Raw genomic sequence first — 19,172 nt, forward strand, 5'->3', positions numbered from 1 at the left:
GAGGTTAGGAAAAATTGCGTTTAAATGTACGTTGTGTGCGTGCTTGCCGGTGAGAGTGTGTTTATGTGAGAAAGAGTGTATGTGTAAGTGTGAATTTGTGTGTATATGTAAGTATGTGTGTGTGTGGGTGAAAGTGGTGGTCAAAGGGCGTGTCATGTCACTTCTGCTACCCCTGCCTTTGGTGAATTGAGGTTCACGGGTGCCTGTAAAAAGGGCCCTAATTCAACAAAGTAAATGTGCCTTGAATGTGATAATGCAGGAGTGCTGAAGATGGGAGAAATGAGAGGTGACTTTGAAGTGCAAACTTATGTGTCTGACACCCCACCTCAGACCCCTTTAGAAAAGCTGATAACTCTTTCACACCTTGCCTTTCTGACACCAGGTACTTGCAATACCCGAGCATCCTACATATTCAGACAGTAAACAATGTGCCCTATGCCTGGGGAATTTATTATAAATTATTGGTGGGGCCCAGGCCCACAATCCCTTACAACCTGGCACCTATGACCAGGCCGAAGGTCAGTCGTTATACTGCCTCGTAGTGCCCAGGCCGCTGTCCAGTTATAGACCTGCCTGGCAGTCAGTATGGCAACAGGTAATCTGAAAGTCAAGAGCTTGACAGATCTGGTAGCGCCCTGTTCGGACTCCAGGATTTAGCAGTGCTAGCGCTGCTGGGCAAAGCTTGGCCAACATCCAATGACAAGGCGGAGCTGGTTTGGCCACTTGGCTGCTTGTTCACCGACATGACCAGTATTTGAATGTCCACGGCGGGGTGAAAAAACAGTAGAGAAATCACCTAAAGTCGGTATTTGTTTCCTTATCAGTACATGCATTAAGCAGCAAATACAGGAAGACATTACTTAAAAAATGTGCTATGTCTGTCTAAGGAATCCCTGGCTGACAATTAAATTAAACAAACAGAAAGGCTACGTTAAAGAAATATTGAGGATTGTACAGAATTTCTTTTGAACTCCTATGTCCCGGCCGTTACAGAAATCTTTAAAAATACAAATGACCGGCTTTTTAATGTATGCAAGGTGGCAACCCTAGGACCCAGCCTCATAATACTTGGCCTGCCCGAGTCTCCGCGTGTGCACCCATGTGTGCGTGTCCTGCCCTACACCCCGAGGCTAGATCCAATAATGGGAGGGCCTGCCATTCCCCGCCTGGTGCCCAGGCCTGCCGCCCGCCAGGACTTGGCAGCAAGCCGGTGGGGGGGAGGGTGTACCTGTCACCCCACAGAAGAGGAGTGGGAGCCCCTTGCAACCCCCCCCCCCCCCCCTCCAGCCCCTGGAGTACGCAGAACCGAGGAGCAGCGGCGGACGGATCAGGGTGCAGCTGGTGCCAGGCAGGGGGCACTCTCTTTTCTGTCCTCCCTTTCTCTCCAGCTCTTGCTCTCTCTCTCCTCCCTCCCGCCTCCATCTCCCCTCCTCTCCTTCCCCACAACCTCTCTGGTGAGAAACATCGGTTTGCTCAGTGCCTCCTAGAGAAGGGACAGGAAGGGCGAGGGAAGGGAAATAGAGAGAAATCAGGAAGAGAAGGTAGCGAGGACGCAAAGAAAGAACCAGAAAAGAGTAAGCGAGCGAGAGAAAGAGAAAACGAGAAGAGCACGGCGGAGGAATACACAAGGACGAAGACGGGGGAAAGGAATTTTAGGAATAGAAGGGGAGTGGATGAAGGATAAACGGGTAGATGGAGCTGGAAGAAGGTAGAGGAGGACAATGTGGTAAAGAGAGAGGGAAGTAGGCAGAGTCATAAAAGAGGGTAGAGGGGGAAGTACGGGGGCTAAAGAAGAAAAAAGGAGGTAGAGACTGAGTGAAGAAGGGGAGAGAAGATAAAGGAAAATAGAATGAGGTATAACCGAAGTAACAGAATGGAAAATAAAGTAGTATTCAGAGAGAGAGGGCGCAGGGAGCGGCGCCCCGCGATGATCCATCAACACTACTAACCAGATTCTACAACCGTCTGGGCAGAGATTCCGGTCTGGACTTCGCTTTTATGTCCAATCCCAGGAGCCAAGGTTTTGGACTCACCCCTCTTCTTTTCTGATGCGCTCTATTTATTTTCCTTTAATATTCTATCCTTTACCTCAACTCCTTCTACCAGTCAAGCTCCATAGACTCGTCAATCAACTGTTGGCAGTCTCTGGTGCTTCAGTTCCCTGTGCTCTTCACCTAGCTGCTGGCCGTGGTTGGGCGCTCTCCATTGCTCTTCCCTCTCTTCACCCTCATGCTCTTCTCACTTCATCATCTACTACGTCCAGCCGACGCCCAGCTCCTATCCATCACTGGACACTCCCTATTTCTGAACCGTGTGTCCCATTTCTTGTGCTGTTCTCACTCTGCCATTTACTTTGAATCGGAGCCTAGCCGTTGACCACTGACACTCATTCTCCATTCCGCTTACCTTCCTTCCACCCCCAGTCATCATCCAACTCATCAACCTCTCAGAATATTTGGCCAGACATAGACCTTAACAGTTGGTTGTTATCAAGCGGTCATCTTTTATCTTTGCAACCTCCAAAACCTGGTGTCAATTGTCCTTCTATCATTCTCAAAGCTCCTTCCTCAAGCTGATAGCTAGCATTTGGTTCTCAATGGCGAGGACTTATGCTTTAGGTATCTGTTGGCTCCTTCTACCCAGCGTCCAAGTCTGGACCCGGACCCTCAACACTAAGCGCCAGGGACTAGAGAGCGCCCCACCAGAAGCAGTTGGGAGCAGCCAGGAGCCTCCTGTTGAAGATGGCCCAACAAACAAGCCTGTGGTGGCTGACCGATGCCGTGGCTATTATGATGTTATGGGTCAATGGGACCCACCATTCAACTGCAATGCAGGCGCCTACCTGTACTGCTGTGGCACCTGCGGGTACCGCTTCTGCTGCCAGTTCCGGCATGGCCGGCTGGACCAGACCACATGCTCCAACTATGACACACCCAACTGGGCGAACACGGGCAAGCCGCCTGCCCCTAAAGACGATGCAGCTGATGACCCCGCAAGGGACCGGACCAACATGGTTGTCTACATTATCTGCGGTGTCGTGGCCCTGATGGTACTAGTGGGCATATTCACCAAGCTGGGCCTGGAGAAGAGTCAGAGACCACAAGGCGAGATCACCATGTCCAGGTAATGCAAAAGGCTGGAGGGTGGGAAACACAGGGGAAGGCCCCGTACTCCAGGGGACAACACTATGAGAGGAGGGAACAAGAGCTTGCGAGAGCTGTGGAGATCACAAACCTAAAGGGAATGGGGCAAAACAACTGCCACCAGATGGAGCGGGAGGGTGAGGGGGATGGAGGTTGGGAGAAGTCAAAAGAGAATGCGTAAACAAGGCTTTTTTAGAATGGGGATGGTGCTAGAGGAAGGGGACATGGGTGAAGACTCCAAAGTGAACAGAGGCATGTCACCTCTTTGCTCCTCAAGTAGAGGGGGGATCTTGTGCCCGCTCACAGCTTCGGAGGAAGGAAAGCAAAGTAGAAATTGCAGAAGGCCACTTACAGATGGTTTCCACTTGATTCCGTTTTTGACATCTGGATTTTCTCAAGATCTACTGAAATGCTGAGATTACTACTTTGCATATTTGCACTTTAGAACTACATGTTGACGAGTACTGATCTTTATGGTTTCAGTGGGCATTTTTTACCCAGTAGAACGTCCGTTTTATCCCGTTAGACACAGACGTTTCACTGCCCAATGGAAAGGTCGAATGCAATACTGCAGTTTCTTCCAGAGTATATCTGGACTCTTATCCTCGCCCGCAGACAACTGAGTGAGCCTCTTCCTTTAACCTCCCTAGTTACCCAATCCAAGATGAAGGCTGAGAGTGCGGCTCCCGGTCCCACATGGAATGGAGGGGTACCACCCAACCCCTATGGCAAAACCGTGTTTGTCCCACAACTCCACCTTCTTGGAAAAGCATTGTATGTTCTCCCCACTCCCCAAAGTGGAGCAGAAGGTGCCCACCTACCCCTTCCCCAAAGGAGAACAGTGTATCACCTGACCCTATAAGTTGAAGGATAGAGTGTGCCCCCGGTGTGAACCCTGGCCATCCATAGCAGAGCAGTGTGCTCCCTGATAACCCTTGTCCTCACCTCCCCACCCCCATCAGGATAGAAAAGGGTGTGTTCCCATGACCTCCCCCGATCACAGATCAGAGAGCATTCTCTAACCCCTCCCCCTTTTACAGCAAAGTGTCATTCAACCCCTTCCCCCACGACGGAGAAGTACGTTTTTGGCCGCTCCCCAAAGGCAGAATAGAATGTATCCCATGACTGTCCACTGGAAAGAACAAGGTGTCTGTTTCCCGCCCCCTCCAAGGCAGCCAGGGTGTGCCCCCGACCCCTCCCCATGACTGAAGAGAGTATAACCTATGACCCCTTCCACACAAGCACAGAAGTAAATGTATCCCCTGGCTCCTTCTTTGGGAGAGAAGAGCGGAATGAGTCACCTGTCCCTCTGCTCGGATGAGCATAGTAAATCCTCCGACCCCTCACCCCGGCACAGTGAGTTATTTGTTAATATAAACGTTCCGGTGCCCAAAGCCCCCCTCCTAAACACGCGGCTGCTGCAATCAAATGTGCGAACACGGAATACTGAGGCAGCGCAATCCCGAAGCCATCTCGGGTCTCTTCAATCCGTTTACATCCACTCCCTGCTCATTGAGCTGACTCTTGCAGCTTTCTGCTTCCGCCCATTGTGACGATTTTACGTTTTTCTCTTCCTCTATCTTTCCCATATTCGTCTTTTGCTCGCAGTAAATGTTTGAGGCAGAAAAATAAGTGCCGGCCCTCACAGATAAGTGCCGGTGCTCCACACCGGAAACAACAAGCACAAATTAAGCACTGCCCCAGCACCCCGCCAACGGCGGAACACAGTGTGTATCCCAACCACATCCACTCCGTGGCAGATCATATTGAGTCCCACGAGCCTCCTCCCCTCACCAGTAGAAGAGCATAGTGTGTCCCATGTCCCCTCCATGGTTGAGAATGATTCTCATGCCCCACCACTGCCATAGACAGGGCAGAATAGAGTTTATCCCTTGACTCTCCCTGAAAAAAGCAGTGTGTCTGCTCCCTGTCCCCTCCATGGCAGAGGAGAGTGTATGTTCTGTCCCGCCCAAAGGTAAAACAGAGTGTGTCCCCCGACCAGCTCTATATGGAAGAGCAGATTGTGTCCCTGACCAACTCCCAACGGGCGAGCAGAGTGCCCCCCCTCCCACGACCAACTCCCCATGGACGAGCGGAGTGCCCACCCCCCCCCCCCGACCAACTCCTAATGGACGAGCAGACTGTGTCCCCCGACCAACTCCTCATGGACGAGCAGAGTGCCCCCCCCCCCCCCCGACCAACTCCCCATGGACGAGCAGCAGAGTGCCCCCCCCCCCCGACCAACTCCCTATGGACGAGCAGAGTGTGTCCCCGACCAACTCCCCATCGACGAGCAGAGTGCCCCCCCCCCCACCAACTCCCCATGGACGAGCAGAGTGTGTCCCCCAACCAACTCCCCATGGACGAGCAGAGTGCCCCCCCCCCCCCCCGACCAACTCCCCATGGACGAGCAGTGTCCCCCCCGACCAACTCCCCATGGACGAGCAGAGTGTGTCCCCGGATCAATTCTCCACGGCAGAGCAGAATGTGTCCCCTCACCCTCCGTGCCAGGACAGACACCTACCCCACCCAATGGCAGAACCTAGTGCATCTGTAGCAACATTTCAGAACAGGAAAGTGGGAGATTTCAGAATGCAAAATTGAGAGAATATATTTCCCACTTTTACCTCTGTTGAGGCAGAGGCAATTTCTGAATGACACTGTGTGACTGGATACAAGCGTTTAAAACCACCAATTCACCTCCCCGTCAAGTCTTAGGCACAAGAGCTCATCAGTGAGGGGTGTACTGTGAGCAAAACAGTCCAAAGTGTAAAATACGGGTGCCAGAGGGCTTTAAACCTACGCAATGACTATTCTCTCTGACTAGGGTCCAAATTATATAAAGCCAGATCTTTATTGCTGTATTCCATCCCGCACACGACCGAAATATCCCAGGAGGAATCCCTGCCACGTCCGCAGAGGCATCCTTGGACTTCCCGTTGCCCTTGTCTTCGTGTTTCGACTACCTCCATCAGTGCACACTGCCAACTAGTCCACTGTGTGATCCTTGATGTGGATTAGATGGCGGGTAGCAACTACAACATACGGCTGTGTCAAATGCCTAACTGACATAGATACTGGACACTCACCCATAGGGTATTTTAAGTGTCCTGCTTGCTGGGTTGGTGGAATGTTGACTTTCAGGGCCAATAAGGTGTCTGAGCTTGTCCCACAAAATACTGCTTAACCTAACCAACAGTGATTGCTAAAACGGAGTGCTCTTTCAGCTACAGTGTACCCGGCAAGCGAGCATATGCCAAAGGTTTCTTAACCATCCAGTTCTTCAAGGGCTAGGAAATGCCTGACACTCTATTGTTAATTATCTCTTTTCTTAGCAGTGGCTGAGAAAGACACAGGCACTCAAGGATGCTGACCAATCAGCTGAGGCATGTTGACCAATGGGATGTGTCCCACATGTCAAGGTAGAACTAAGGCAGAGTCTGTGTTCATTTTTAGGATTCAAAAGACATCGATGTATTAAAAAAAATATCTTACATAACATTGGTGGGAAGTGGGGCTATTATCATCCCTTTGGCATGTCACATTTCCCCCCCACTTGTTTTCTGTGTTATATCCTCAAACTCCCCTCCACAGTGAATCAAAGCAAAATACCCGCTTGACCTTATCGACTTCACATCACCTCACATACTGGCCCGGTCTGAGCAGGTTCCATTTCCTCCTCACTCCCCACGACCGTGATCCAATGGCTGATGTGCGTGGTTGCACGGCTCCCTAACGTAACCTACTTTCGGGACAATATATTGATTTCTGGGAGAGGCCAGAGACCGCACGATGCAAACACAGCATGGCTGAGAATAAAGAGAAGTGGTAAATTGTCAATCACGCGGGTTTATGGTGGGGTGCTTCACAGGAAGAGGTGGAATAGCAACCCAACTGTAGATGGAAGCAAAGGATGACCTTGTCCTCGAGATGCCTGAGAGCAGAGATTTCTGAAAGGGCTATGTGAGCACAGAGCAAACCTGCCAGTGAAATGTTCACTTAGTTGTAGATCTCAATGCCAAACACCGAGAAAACAACCCTTTCTGAGTGGTAGTGTCAAACTGTATTAAACAACATTCACGAAACAGCAAAAGTCCATCCATTTTTCGATGTCAGTCTTTTATCCATTGGTTTGGGTGCAGTTTTCACGCAAAACAACTTTGAAGCAACACAAGGCGAATACAGAAAGCTCCTCCCAGTTTGTGTGATGGACACCACAATAGCAAGAGTCTGGCTTTAAAGCAAAGTAAACGCTGAAGGGAAGATATGCCTGAGTTTGTGGCTTCCATTGATCATGAAAAACATTCTGGGGTAAGAGGAAGTTCGATCTTCATTAGTTGTGGTCCGAAGACCCCTATCTTTAGCTTATATTCAAAAAGCACTTAACCTTCCTGTGAACCTTATATTGTTCCTGCATTATTTGCATATTCTTTCCACTCATAATCTTTACCACTCCTCACTAGCTTTCTAGGCGGTATTTTCATGCTACTTTTTTGGTAAGTTGCATTTCGGTGAATGCCTGATTAATTCTTTGTTGAACGAGCTAGTTAAGCTATATAAAAGGAGTTCATCATAAATTAGCCAAAATATAATGCAAAAAGACATTTTTTAAAGCACATACTTTTGGTAGCATGATGGTGCAGCTGATGCTTTGCAGGCAGATAGGGGCAGATAGGGAGGCTTCTTAGATCATCTACTAGTTTGAATATATTGGCGAGAACTACATTCATTCTCTCTACGTATCGGTAGGCGCCGAGGTTCAGTATGTGGCATATGGGTGATGGTAGGAGTATAATCATAATTTCTTAATGAACCCATGTTCCTACCTCTTAGATTATGAAGCTGTACTTCCTGCATCACCTGCTAGTGCTATGCCTACAGAACCTTGCACGATATTGAACCAATGTTATGTTTTCATGTGTGTGGTAAATAGGTCTTTTATTTTTTTTATTTTTTACAAAGTATCTAATCTTTGTAACTACAGGTAAAATAGATGGCCAGACGTGTAGAAGGGGTGGTTGAGTGTGTTGATAGTTGTGGGCAAGCTTGAAAGGATATTAGCAACTTACCAATGGTCTCTTTGCAAATGGAGTAAGGAGGCCACTCAGAACTATAATTAAGCCGACAAACTGTAAAATAGGCGATAGCTGCGAAATTTCATATCTTAATCAAACTCATAAAGAACAGTCTTAGACAAGACTAACAATGGCAGGCCATGCACAGCCTAGTAAAGGGTAAAAAGCACACAAGCTTGCAATCTGCTCTGAACGGCAAGCTTCTTGAGACAGTGCGTACCATTGTTTCCTGATACAGATTAGACGGCTTCCTAATGTTTGATGGGTTTACATATGATGGGTCTCTTCAAAACATCACCAAAATCTAAGTTTTCGTAAAAGAGCTGCAGTACAGTATTTGAATTGCATCAATTTAATAGAAAAGCAATGTGCCACATGTTCAAAATAGTGCAGGGTTTGTTTGATTGCATCTTAGAATCAGTGTATTTCAGTTTGGGGATCTGTTATCTATTTTAGTGAGGTGGAAATGGGTATTGCTCTTGGATGGGGATGTGGGATGGTTATGATGAGGGATTTCAGTATGAAAGGGAAAAGAGTTGTCTAGGTGTCATTGGCAGGACTGTAGTATGGAATATCGATCATAAGAATATCGTGGTATCAGAATATTGGGGACAGAATATGGAGGGACAAAATATTGAAAGGTTAATGGATATAAAGAAATGATAGATTTACTATTCTCAACTCCACATCTATGTACCTGAAGGTATGTGCCTCCATATATGTGGAGTTAGGTATCAAACATTTCTACTAAGTTACCCTTTGATATTTCAGCCTCAATATTATGGTCATTCAATTTTGTGCCATCAAGAATCCCATCTCTATATTCTAAGGCATACAATGAACAGGAATGGTGACAGACAATCGGTTGAACTAACTTAAGACTTCAGTGGCACTTAATGTATGCAGAAAGGGAAGTAGTGTGGAGAAGGGGCACTGTATTCATTGGAGATAGACGTATTAGTGTGTGATTGTAGGAGGCTGGACTGGCTTGTAGTGAGTACCAAGGGGTACTTACGCCTTGCACCAGGCCCAGGTATTCCTTATTAGTGTAGAGGGGTGTCTAGCAGCTTAGGCTGATAGAAAAGGTAGCTTAGCAGAGCAGCTTAGGCTGAACTAGGAGACGAGTGAAGCTCCTACAGTACCACTAGTGTCATATGCACAATATCATAAGAAAACACAATACACAGATATACTAAAAATAAAGGTACTTTATTTTTATGACAATATGCCAAAAGTATCTCAGTGAGTACCCTCAGTATGAGGATAGTAAATATACACAAGATATATGTACACAATACCAAAGTATGCAGTAATAGCAATAGAAAACAGTGCAAACAATGTATAGTCACAATAGAATGCAATGGGGGCACATAGGGATAGGGGCAACACAAACCATATACTCTAGAAGTGGAATACGAACTACAAATGGACCCCAAACCTACGTGACCTTGTAGAGGGTCGCTGGGACTGTAAGAAAACAGTGAGGGTTAGAAAAATAGCCCACCCCAAGACCCTGAAAAGTGGGTGCAAAGTGCACCTAAGTTCCCCAAAGAGCACAGAAGTCGTGATAGGGGAATTCTGCAGGAAAGACCAACACCAGCAATGCAACAACAATGGATTTCCAGACAAGGGTACCTGTGGAACAAGGGGACCAAGTCCAAAAGTCACGATCAAGTCGGGAGTGGGCAGATGCCCAGGAAATGCCAGCTGTGGATGCAAAGAAGCTGCCACCGGATGGTAGAAGCTGAGGATTCTGCACAAACGACAAGGGCTAGAAACTTCCCCTTTGGAGGATGGATGCCCCACGTCGTGAAGAGTCGTGCAGAAGTGTTTTCCCGCAGAAAGACCGCAAACAAGCCTTGCTAGCTGCAAGGGTCGCGGTTAGGGTTTTTGGATGCTGCTGTAGCTCAGGAGGGACCAGGATGTCACCAATTGCGTGAGGGGACAGAGGGGGCGTCCAGCAAGAGAAGGAGCCCACTCAGAAGCAAGCAGCACCCGCAGAAGTGCCAGAACAGGCACTACGAAGTGGAGTGAATCAGTGCTCACCCGAAGTTGCACAAGAGAGTCCCACGCCGCCGGAGGACAACTCAGGAGGTCGTGCAATGCAGGTTAGAGTGCCGGGGACCCAGGCTTGGCTGTGCATGAAGGAAATCCTCGGTGAGTGCACAGGAGCCGGAGCAGCTGCAAAACACGCGGTTCTCAGCAATGCAGTCTGGCGTGGGGAGGCAAGGACTTACCTCCACCAAACTTGGACTGAAGAGTCACTGGACTGTGGGAGTCACTTGGACAGAGTTGCTGAGTTCAAGGGACCTCGCACGTCGTGCTGAGAGGAGACCCAGAGGACCGGTGATGCAGTTCTTTGGTGCCTGCGGTTGCAGGGGGAAGATTCCGTCGACCCACAGGAGATTTCTTCGGAGCTTCTAGTACAGAGAGGAGGCAGACTACCCCCACAGCATGCACCACCAGGAAAACAGTAGAGAAGGCGGCTGGATCAGCGTTACAGTGTCGCAGTAGTCGTCGTTGCTACTTTGTTGCAGTTTTGCAGGCTTCCAGCGCGGTCAGCAGTCGATTCCTTGGCAGAAGGTGAAGAGAGAGATGCAGAGGAACTCTGATGAGCTCTTGCATTCGTTATATAAGGAATTCCCCAAAGCAGAGACCCTAAATAGCCAGAAAAGGAGGTTTGGCTACTTAGGAGAGAGGATAGGCTAGCAACACCTGAAGGAGCCTATCAGAAGGAGTCTCTGACGTCACCTGCTGGCCCTGGCCACTCAGAGCAGTCCAGTGTGCCAGCAGCACCTCTGTTTCCAAGATGGCAGAGGTCTGGAGCACACTGGAGGAGCTCTGGGCACCTCCCAGGGGAGGTGCAGGTCAGGGGAGTGGTCACTCCCCTTTCCTTTGTTCAGTTTCACGCCAGAGCAGGGCTGAGGGATCCCTGAACCGGTGTAGACTGGCTTATGCAGAGATGGGCACCATCTGTGCCCATCAAAGCATTTCCAGAGGCTGGGGGAGGCTACTCCTCCCCAGCCCTGACACCTTATTCCAAAGGGAGAGGGTGTAACACCCTCTCTCTGAAGAAGTCCTTTGTTCTGCCTTTCTGGGCCAAGCCTGGCTGGACCCCAGGAGGGCAGAAACCTGTCTGAGGGGTTGGCAGCAGCAGCAGCTGCAGTGAAACCCCGGGAAAGGTAGTTTGGCAGTACTCGGGTCTGTGCTAGAGACCCAGGGAATCATGGGATTGTCTCCCCAATACCGGGATGGCATTGGTGGGGCAATTCCATGATCTTAGACATGTTACATGGCCATATTCGGAGTTACCATTGTGAAGCTATACATAGGTAGTGACCTATGTATAGTGCACGCGTGTAATGGTGTCCCCGCACTCACAAAGTCCGGGGAATTGGCCCTGAACAATGTGGGGGCACCTTGGCTAGTGCCAGGGTGCCCACACACTAAGTAACTTAGCACCTAACCTTTACCAGGTAAAGGTTAGACATATAGGTGACTGATAAGTTACTTAAGTGCAGTGTAAAATGGCTGTTAAATAACATGGACGTTATTTCACTCAGGCTGCAGTGGCAGGCCTGTGTAAGAATTGTCAGAGCTCCCTATGGGTGGCAAAAGAAATGCTGCAGCCCATAGGGATCTCTTGGAACCCCAATACCCTGGGTACCTCAGTACCATATACTAGGGAATTATAAGGGTGTTCCAGTATGCCAATGTAAATTGGTAAAATTGGTCACTAGCCTGTTAGTGCCAATTTGGAAAGAAATGAGAGAGCATAACCACTGAGGTTCTGATTAGCAGGGCCTCAGTGAGACAGTTAGTCATAACACAGGTAACACATACAGGGCACACTTATGAGCACTGGGGCCCTGGCTGGCAGGGTCCCAGTGACACATACAACTAAAACAACATATATACAGTGAAATATGGGGGTAACATGCCAGGCAAGATGGTACTTTCCTACAGTGATCAAAAGGAATTCAGTTAGGAGGGGGTTAAGAGCGTTTAGTCAGGTCGTTCCAAATCATAATGGAAGAGTGGTGTAAGATACTGTGCATCCAATGACTTGCTTATGACCATTTTGTTTAGCAGTAATATTTTTAGTTTTTTAACATGGATGCAAAAGTATGTTACACCTCACCATGAGTGCCATTATAAGCATCAAGATGTGAAGTTCATGAGAAATGTCTGCAGTCAGAAATTCAATTGATATTTGTCTGAGGTATTTTCCAGACAGATATGCCCCCAAAATATACCCATTGGCAATGGTGTCACGTGAGATGTTTGGTTACCTGCAAGGAAACTTATCACCTGGAAAATGAAAGGCAGCTCGAAAGACTGAACTGGACATTAAAGAAAGTATTAGAGTATTCAATAATGATGTTTGCTGTGGAAGGAAGATCTATCGGGTCAATTAAATCGTTATCATCCAACCTATATAGTTTCCCTACTTATTGCCTGCATCATCTATCACATTTCCCCTTCTCCTCTCTAACTTCCACTCCACTCTCACAAACTTTGAAGTGGCTGATGTTTCTGAATACCACTATGAATGTAAGAGCATGCACAAGGCCAAGCAAGGAGTTTTAAAAGTGAAGAGTCACTGTAGAGAGAGCAACAGAAACAAAGGGAGCAATACACAAGACAAGTTTAGATTCACTATGGCATGAAAACACGAGTCAGGAAGTTAGAGAGGAAGATGTGATATCCTGGGAGTGGTGAAAAGGGAACGCTGGTTCCACAAAAGCATTAGGGGTCAGGAAACAGAGAGAGTTTCACTCGCTAGGTGATCAGAGATGGAATATATCCATGGTAGTCTTTCAGGAATGATCATAAGCTCAGAGGGAATGATGTATTATTCAATCCAATTGGGATCCTTTTTTGGTTCATCGTGAAAATATTATGGAAGGCCTCTCACATTCATTTAAATGCACTGTTTTGGTAGTTTCCCTATTGAATACAACAGTGAAGGGGGCAGAGAGAATGGCAGAAGTGCTGTTGCAGATCCAGAGCGACTGGGTGAGTAGAAAGATTTGTATAGCATGTTTGATGATATGCAACTATGGAAACCAAGACGCCACAACTCATAAAACAGTTACGTTCATAATACTTTATTTGGCTTAGAAAATAAACCATAAAACTCACAGTAACGAAAAACAAAGACACACAAATTAAACAATACATAATTAGTCACGCTTAAACAATATACACCATCTAAGGCAGCAAAACTGTTGCAATAACTAATCACTTCTTTTAAAAGTCAGGACCCACTACTTAGCGCACAAGCCAATTCAATAGCTTTGAAAATACATTAAAGCAGGTATATACCTGGTAATTCCACATTTTCTAAGGACAGGCATTAGATATCACTGACACATATGTTTATAAAATTGTCAAAAAAGTAAAATGCAGCAAGGTTTGTAGAGAAAATGAATCACACGGACAGCTATATACAAATTGTGGGACGATCCAGTCTTCTGGGAAGTATAGCCGATAGTGAACAATGCCCATCTTAAACCAATGTAGTAAAAATATCTTACGAAAATTATTTACAATCTAAGATGAGTTTCATGACATAGGCCCTCATTCTGACCTTGGCGGGTGGCGGAGGCCGCCTGCCAAAGTCCCGCCGTCAGGTTACCGTTCCGCGGTCGAAAGACCGCGGCGGTAATTCTGACTTTCCCGCTGGGCTGGCGGGCGGTCGCCTTCAGACCGCCAGCCAGCCCAGCGGGAAAGAGGCTTCCACGATGAAGCCGGCTCGGAATCGAGCCGGCGGAGTGGAAGCTGTGCGACGGGTGCAGTTGCACCCGTCGCGTATTTCACTGTCTGCGCAGCAGACAGTGAAATACATGTAGGGGCCCTCTTACGGGGGCCCCTGCAATGCCCATGCCAGTGGCATGGGCACTGCAGGGGCCCCCAGGGGCCCCGCGACCCCCCCTACCGCCATCCGGATCTCGGCGGTCCGACCGCCGGGATCTGGATGGCGGTAGGGGGGGTCGGAATCCCCGCGGCGGTGCAGCAAGCTGCGCCGCCGCGGAGGATTCAATGGGGCCGCGGTACACTGGCGGGACCCCGCCAGTGGTGCCGGTCCGACCGCGGCTTTACCGCCGCGGTCGGAATCCCCATTGGAGCACCGCCGGCCTGTCGGCGGTGCTCCCGCGGTCCTCCGCCCTGGCGGTCAAAGACCGCCAGGGTCAGAATGACCACCATAGTCTACTACCTGATGGTTCATTTTAGCATTTCAGTTCATTCCAGCTGAAGGTGGTTAGGGCTTGATTTAGATTAGAACTCAGTTGACAGGTTATTCCATCACATTTGCAACAGACATCCTGTCTGCCGCAATCTAAATCCCATCATGTCCTATGGGATTTAGATTTAGGCGGATGGGCTATCTGTCACCATTGTGAAGGAATAACCTGTCCGCCAAGATCTAAGAACAGCCCTTAATTATAAAAAATGTGGCCTTGACCCAGGTCTTGTGCTGCCTGGTAATACTACCAGGATCTACAAACTTATTGGTACTAGCTGGTACATTGCACACTGTCCTGAGATAACTGAGCCAGGCAATGGCGATTCTCAGAGGTTCACTGCATAGAGAATCTGGATTTTATTAAAGACAAGGAGGCTAGCGTTATGCATTATGCATAAAGCCTTTATTCACCACTCATGTGAAGCAGCTCCTTTAAAGACTTAGAACCAAGTGTTGTAACAATAACATAGAACCAAACACAATCTATATAATCCCACAGCAGCAGCCATCTTCTTCTTTTGTTTCGTCAAAATCTTCATCCTCCTTCCTCCACTCCACAAATTCTCCCTTCAACGAATAACAACTCCAAACTCTTATCCATCTGGAAAAAAGATAAAAAAGTCAAGAACAAAATTCATCCTGAAATTATAAATCGTACTTAATATACAAAACTCAATTTAATTTCTACCAAATTTGTACAGTTTCTTAAATAAAGACAATCTCCCATGGGTGGGAGAGGAGGGATAATGCTAGCCTCCTTGTCTTTAATAAAATCCCGATTCTCTATGCAGTTAACCTCTGAGAATCACCACTTTATGTCAACACAGGAGGCTAGCATTATGCATGTTCAAAGCTCAAAACGCTAAAAATGCCACATGCTTAATAGGTTTAAAATAGAATTTCCTAAATATGTCCTCACTTGACCAATCAGCCACTTTCATCATTTCTTCTTACCTTCCACCTCTCAATAAGGTTTTAGAAGCCATAGCACCCCTTACGGAATGTGCTGTATACTTGTTCAAATCTATACCAGCATCTCACGTCACATTTGTCACCCATCTGGCAATTGTAGATGTTGAAACCGCCTTAAATGGTTTCACATAGGAAATTAAAAGTTGATTAATTCCATGTGTTTGGTGCTCACACATCCTGTTTTCATACTCCTTAATACACCTTACTACGCATAATTCTGGATGTTCATCAAACCTTGGATAAAAAATATTTCCCGTCATAATCTTAGTTCTATTCCTTACCTCAAATAGAACTCCCTGAGGTTGATAAAATCTCCGTGAAATCTCAAGTGCTTTGACATCCAAAACTCTTTTAAAAGATATCATACATGTTGCCAGTTCCAAGTTGCCAAATCAAATACCATCCTTAAGTCCCGTAAAGTAGAATACCTGTTTTTTGGTGGTCTTTTCAATCTGATTCCTTTCATGATTTTTCTTACTAATGCATGCCTTCCAATAGAAGAACCATCAACCAAACTGTGTTCCGCTGCAATCGCTGGTCTACAACAATAGTTCTATAAGACATCCCTTTCCTGAACAACTCTGCAAAAAAATTAGCTACCATAACTTCATTCATCTCCACAGGGTCCAGATCCTCTCAGTGCACCAACATAACCAAACCTTCCATGCACTTCTATATCTCCTCCTTGTACCTGGAGCCCATGACTCATATAATAACTCCAAAGCTTCTCCAGATAATTATCTGAAGCATTAATTTCTCTTGATATTTTCCAAACTAGAAGGTTGAGCCTCCCCGACTCTACTATACGATGCTCCGGATCGTCTACATCTTTTAAAAAGTCCCTTGCATGCTTCTATCATAATTGGATCTTCCACTGCTAATTCCATAACCGATGGAAACCACGCTTGTGTTGTCCAAAATGGGGTCACTAGAACCAACTGACACCTCTGTCTCATCACCTGTACAACAACTCTCTGAATCATACAAAAAGGAGGAAAGGCATAGCCCAGAAACGTGCTCCAATCCAGACTGAAAGCATCCACTGCCTTCGCCCCTGGATCTGGACGCCAACTCACATAACTCTCCAACTGATTTGTTAACCGTAAAGCAAAAAAATCTACTCCCAGAGGTCCCCAAATTCTGACTATCTGCTGAAGTACATAAGGCATGAGTTTCCATTTGCTGTAATCCTAAATATAACGGGAACCCCAACATGCTCTCGTATTTTTCTCTACCGGTAAATACTGTGCTGTCACCGGTATCTTCTGTTCCAAGCAAAACTCCCAATTCTTTTTCACCAGTTCCAAAAGTCTTTTTGACCTGGTGCCTCCTAACTAGTTTATGTATGTCACTGCTGAAATGTTGTCCATTTTCAAAAGGATTGAACACCCTTTCAACTGTTCCCTGAAACTCCAAATTGCTAATTCTCCTGCCCTCAATTCCAGACAATTTATGTGATCTTCCCTTTCTTTGCTGTTCCATTTGCCTCCTGTCACTTCTGTTCCCATTACTGCACCCCAAGCTAGCGTACTCGCATCTATTTCCAGAACGTACTCCAGTGTTGATCCGAATATGGCTTTTCCCTTCCAAGCATGCAGATTTTTTAACCACCAATTTAATTCTTCCACTGCATCTTCTGAAATATTTACCATATCTCCATACCATAACCCTTATGTCAATGCTAGATGTTTTATCCTCTGGGGTGCTCTGTAATGTAATGGTCCTGGGAAAATCGCTTGAATTGAGGATGATAGCAAACCAATTGTTCTCGCCAATTCTCTCAAAGTGATAGTACTTTTCCTCAATACATACTTTATCTCCCTTTTCATCAAGGCAATCTTCCAGTCTGGCAATCGTAATTGTGTCTCTACTGTATCTATTAAAAACCCTAAAAATTCCATCCCCTGTCACTGTACAAGAATTTACTTCTCTTGGTTTATTAAGAAACCCAAATCCTCCAGAATACCTACAGTCATCCACACATGCTCCAAAAGTAATTATCTTTCCTGACTCATAATCAGGATATCGTCCAGATAGATAATCAATCTTATTCCTCTCTCTCTCAAGAACCCTACCACCAATCTCATCACCTTTGAAAAACACCAAGGTGCTGAAGATAGACCGAATGGAAGACAAGTGAACTGATATAATTGTCCTTCCCACCTGAACTGTAAAAACTTCTGGCTGTGAAAATTCATGGGAATCGTGAAATAAGCGTCTCTCAAATCTGTTTTTGCCAACCAATGCTGCTCTTGCAGTATATCCCTCAGAACATGAAACCCTTCCATTCTGAAATGTCTGTACAGTACAAATCTGTTTAAATATCTCAAATTTATCACAGGTCTCCAACCTTTGTCTTTCTTTTCTACTACAAACAAAGTACTTACACTCTCCTCGTATCTTCCACCTTCTCAATTGCACCTTTCTCAAACATGCCATGAATTTCCTGTAATATAACTTTTCTGATCTCTTTTTGAAAACATAACTCTTTTGGTTCCTTCTCTTGATACGGAAAATCCTGAAACTCTATTGTGTAACCCTTCACTGTCTCTAGGACCCAACAATCGTTTGTTACTTTTTCCCAATTATTTACAAACATTTGTAATCTCCCTGCAATTACTCCTAGGGAAGGACCAATTCCAATCCTCATACTCACCTTGTCCTGAAAGTGATCCTTAACTGTTGGTTTGACTGTGTCCACGACCTGCTCTACCTCTACCTCCTCTGCCTTTTTGGGGATAGAACGAATTGGCTGAATAACTGCCCCTAAATGACCCTCGTTCATAACCACTGGGGCCCCTACAGAATTGTCGGCCGAAAGAATGGCCCCTTCTTCCGGCCCTGCCATATAAATTTCCATCACCAAAAACTTTTCTCATTGAAAAATGAGCTTTAGCTAAAGCTGTAAAAGTATGCCATATTTGCTTGGTGCCTTCATCATGCCATCCAGAAAAAGCAGTCCTTTTGTTTCCTCAGATGACTCCTTCTTTGCCAAATCTCCCAATTTTGGGCTTATTCTCAAGAAAATCGCCCTCCTTCTCTCATGAATGAGGCCTGCAATAGCATTCCCTAAAAAACAAATTGCTCTTTGGCTCCAACCTCCCGACCAAGTTTAAAAAGGTAGGTAATTAAATCTGGATCCAGGTTACGGGTCATAAAATCTTTCTCCTCAATTACTGGGCGTGAACATCCTGCCCTCATCACATCCCTTTCAAACCTTTCCAAAGGTTTTCAAATTTTCTGTCTTAAATATTCAGCAATATGACACATAGGCCACCATTCTGCACTTCGCAGATGTTTAACATCTGAGGGCTCAAATAAGGTCTGACCCAAAGGATCTTGAACCTGACTTTTCTTCCCTGTTTCCTTCCATTCTAGAATATCAAACTCATCGAAATCATTCTCATCGTTCATATCAAGAACGTACTCGTCATATTCATCTGAATATTCCTTATTTTTTCTGCTGGATCCTCCAGTCATATCCTTTGCAGGGTTACCCTGCCTCTCCATTGTGCAGCTTGGGGCACCTGAAACCAATTTCTTTTTGATTAATGGACAGCCCCTTTCAAAATCTTCGTCTCCTATATGCTTTCTTTTCTCCAAATTTTTCCCACCTGGACCTCTTTCTTCATATTCCTCATCATCAGATAAGGACCAATATTGATCTTCCTCTAATATTCTACTCTTTTTATTACAATCTTTCCATAACCTAGACAGTGCAGATTTTACGCT

The 19,172-nt window shown here is 46.4% G+C and overlaps 1 protein-coding gene and 1 long non-coding RNA gene across 2 annotated transcripts in view; one reads left to right on the top strand and one right to left on the bottom strand.

Annotated features, from left to right (window-relative positions):
- The first annotated feature begins 1,347 nt into the window (after positions 1-1,347).
- The window catches only part of SHISA8 (shisa family member 8), a 58,399-nt gene continuing 40,574 nt past the window's right edge, over positions 1,348-19,172 (top strand). The window contains exon 1 of the mRNA XM_069231152.1: positions 1,348-3,123. Coding sequence (XP_069087253.1) covers positions 2,597-3,123 — 527 coding nt within the window. The 5' untranslated portion in view covers positions 1,348-2,596. The remainder of the gene's footprint in view (positions 3,124-19,172) is intronic.
- The window catches only part of LOC138292514 (uncharacterized), a 138,355-nt gene continuing 133,457 nt past the window's right edge, over positions 14,275-19,172 (bottom strand). Inside the window, exon 4 of the long non-coding RNA XR_011202706.1 lies at positions 14,275-15,069. This is a non-coding gene — a long non-coding RNA (uncharacterized lncRNA). The remainder of the gene's footprint in view (positions 15,070-19,172) is intronic.

The sequence above is a fragment of the Pleurodeles waltl genome, chromosome 4_2 (genome assembly GCF_031143425.1).
Source record: "Pleurodeles waltl isolate 20211129_DDA chromosome 4_2, aPleWal1.hap1.20221129, whole genome shotgun sequence".
Taxonomy (NCBI): domain Eukaryota; kingdom Metazoa; phylum Chordata; class Amphibia; order Caudata; family Salamandridae; genus Pleurodeles; species Pleurodeles waltl.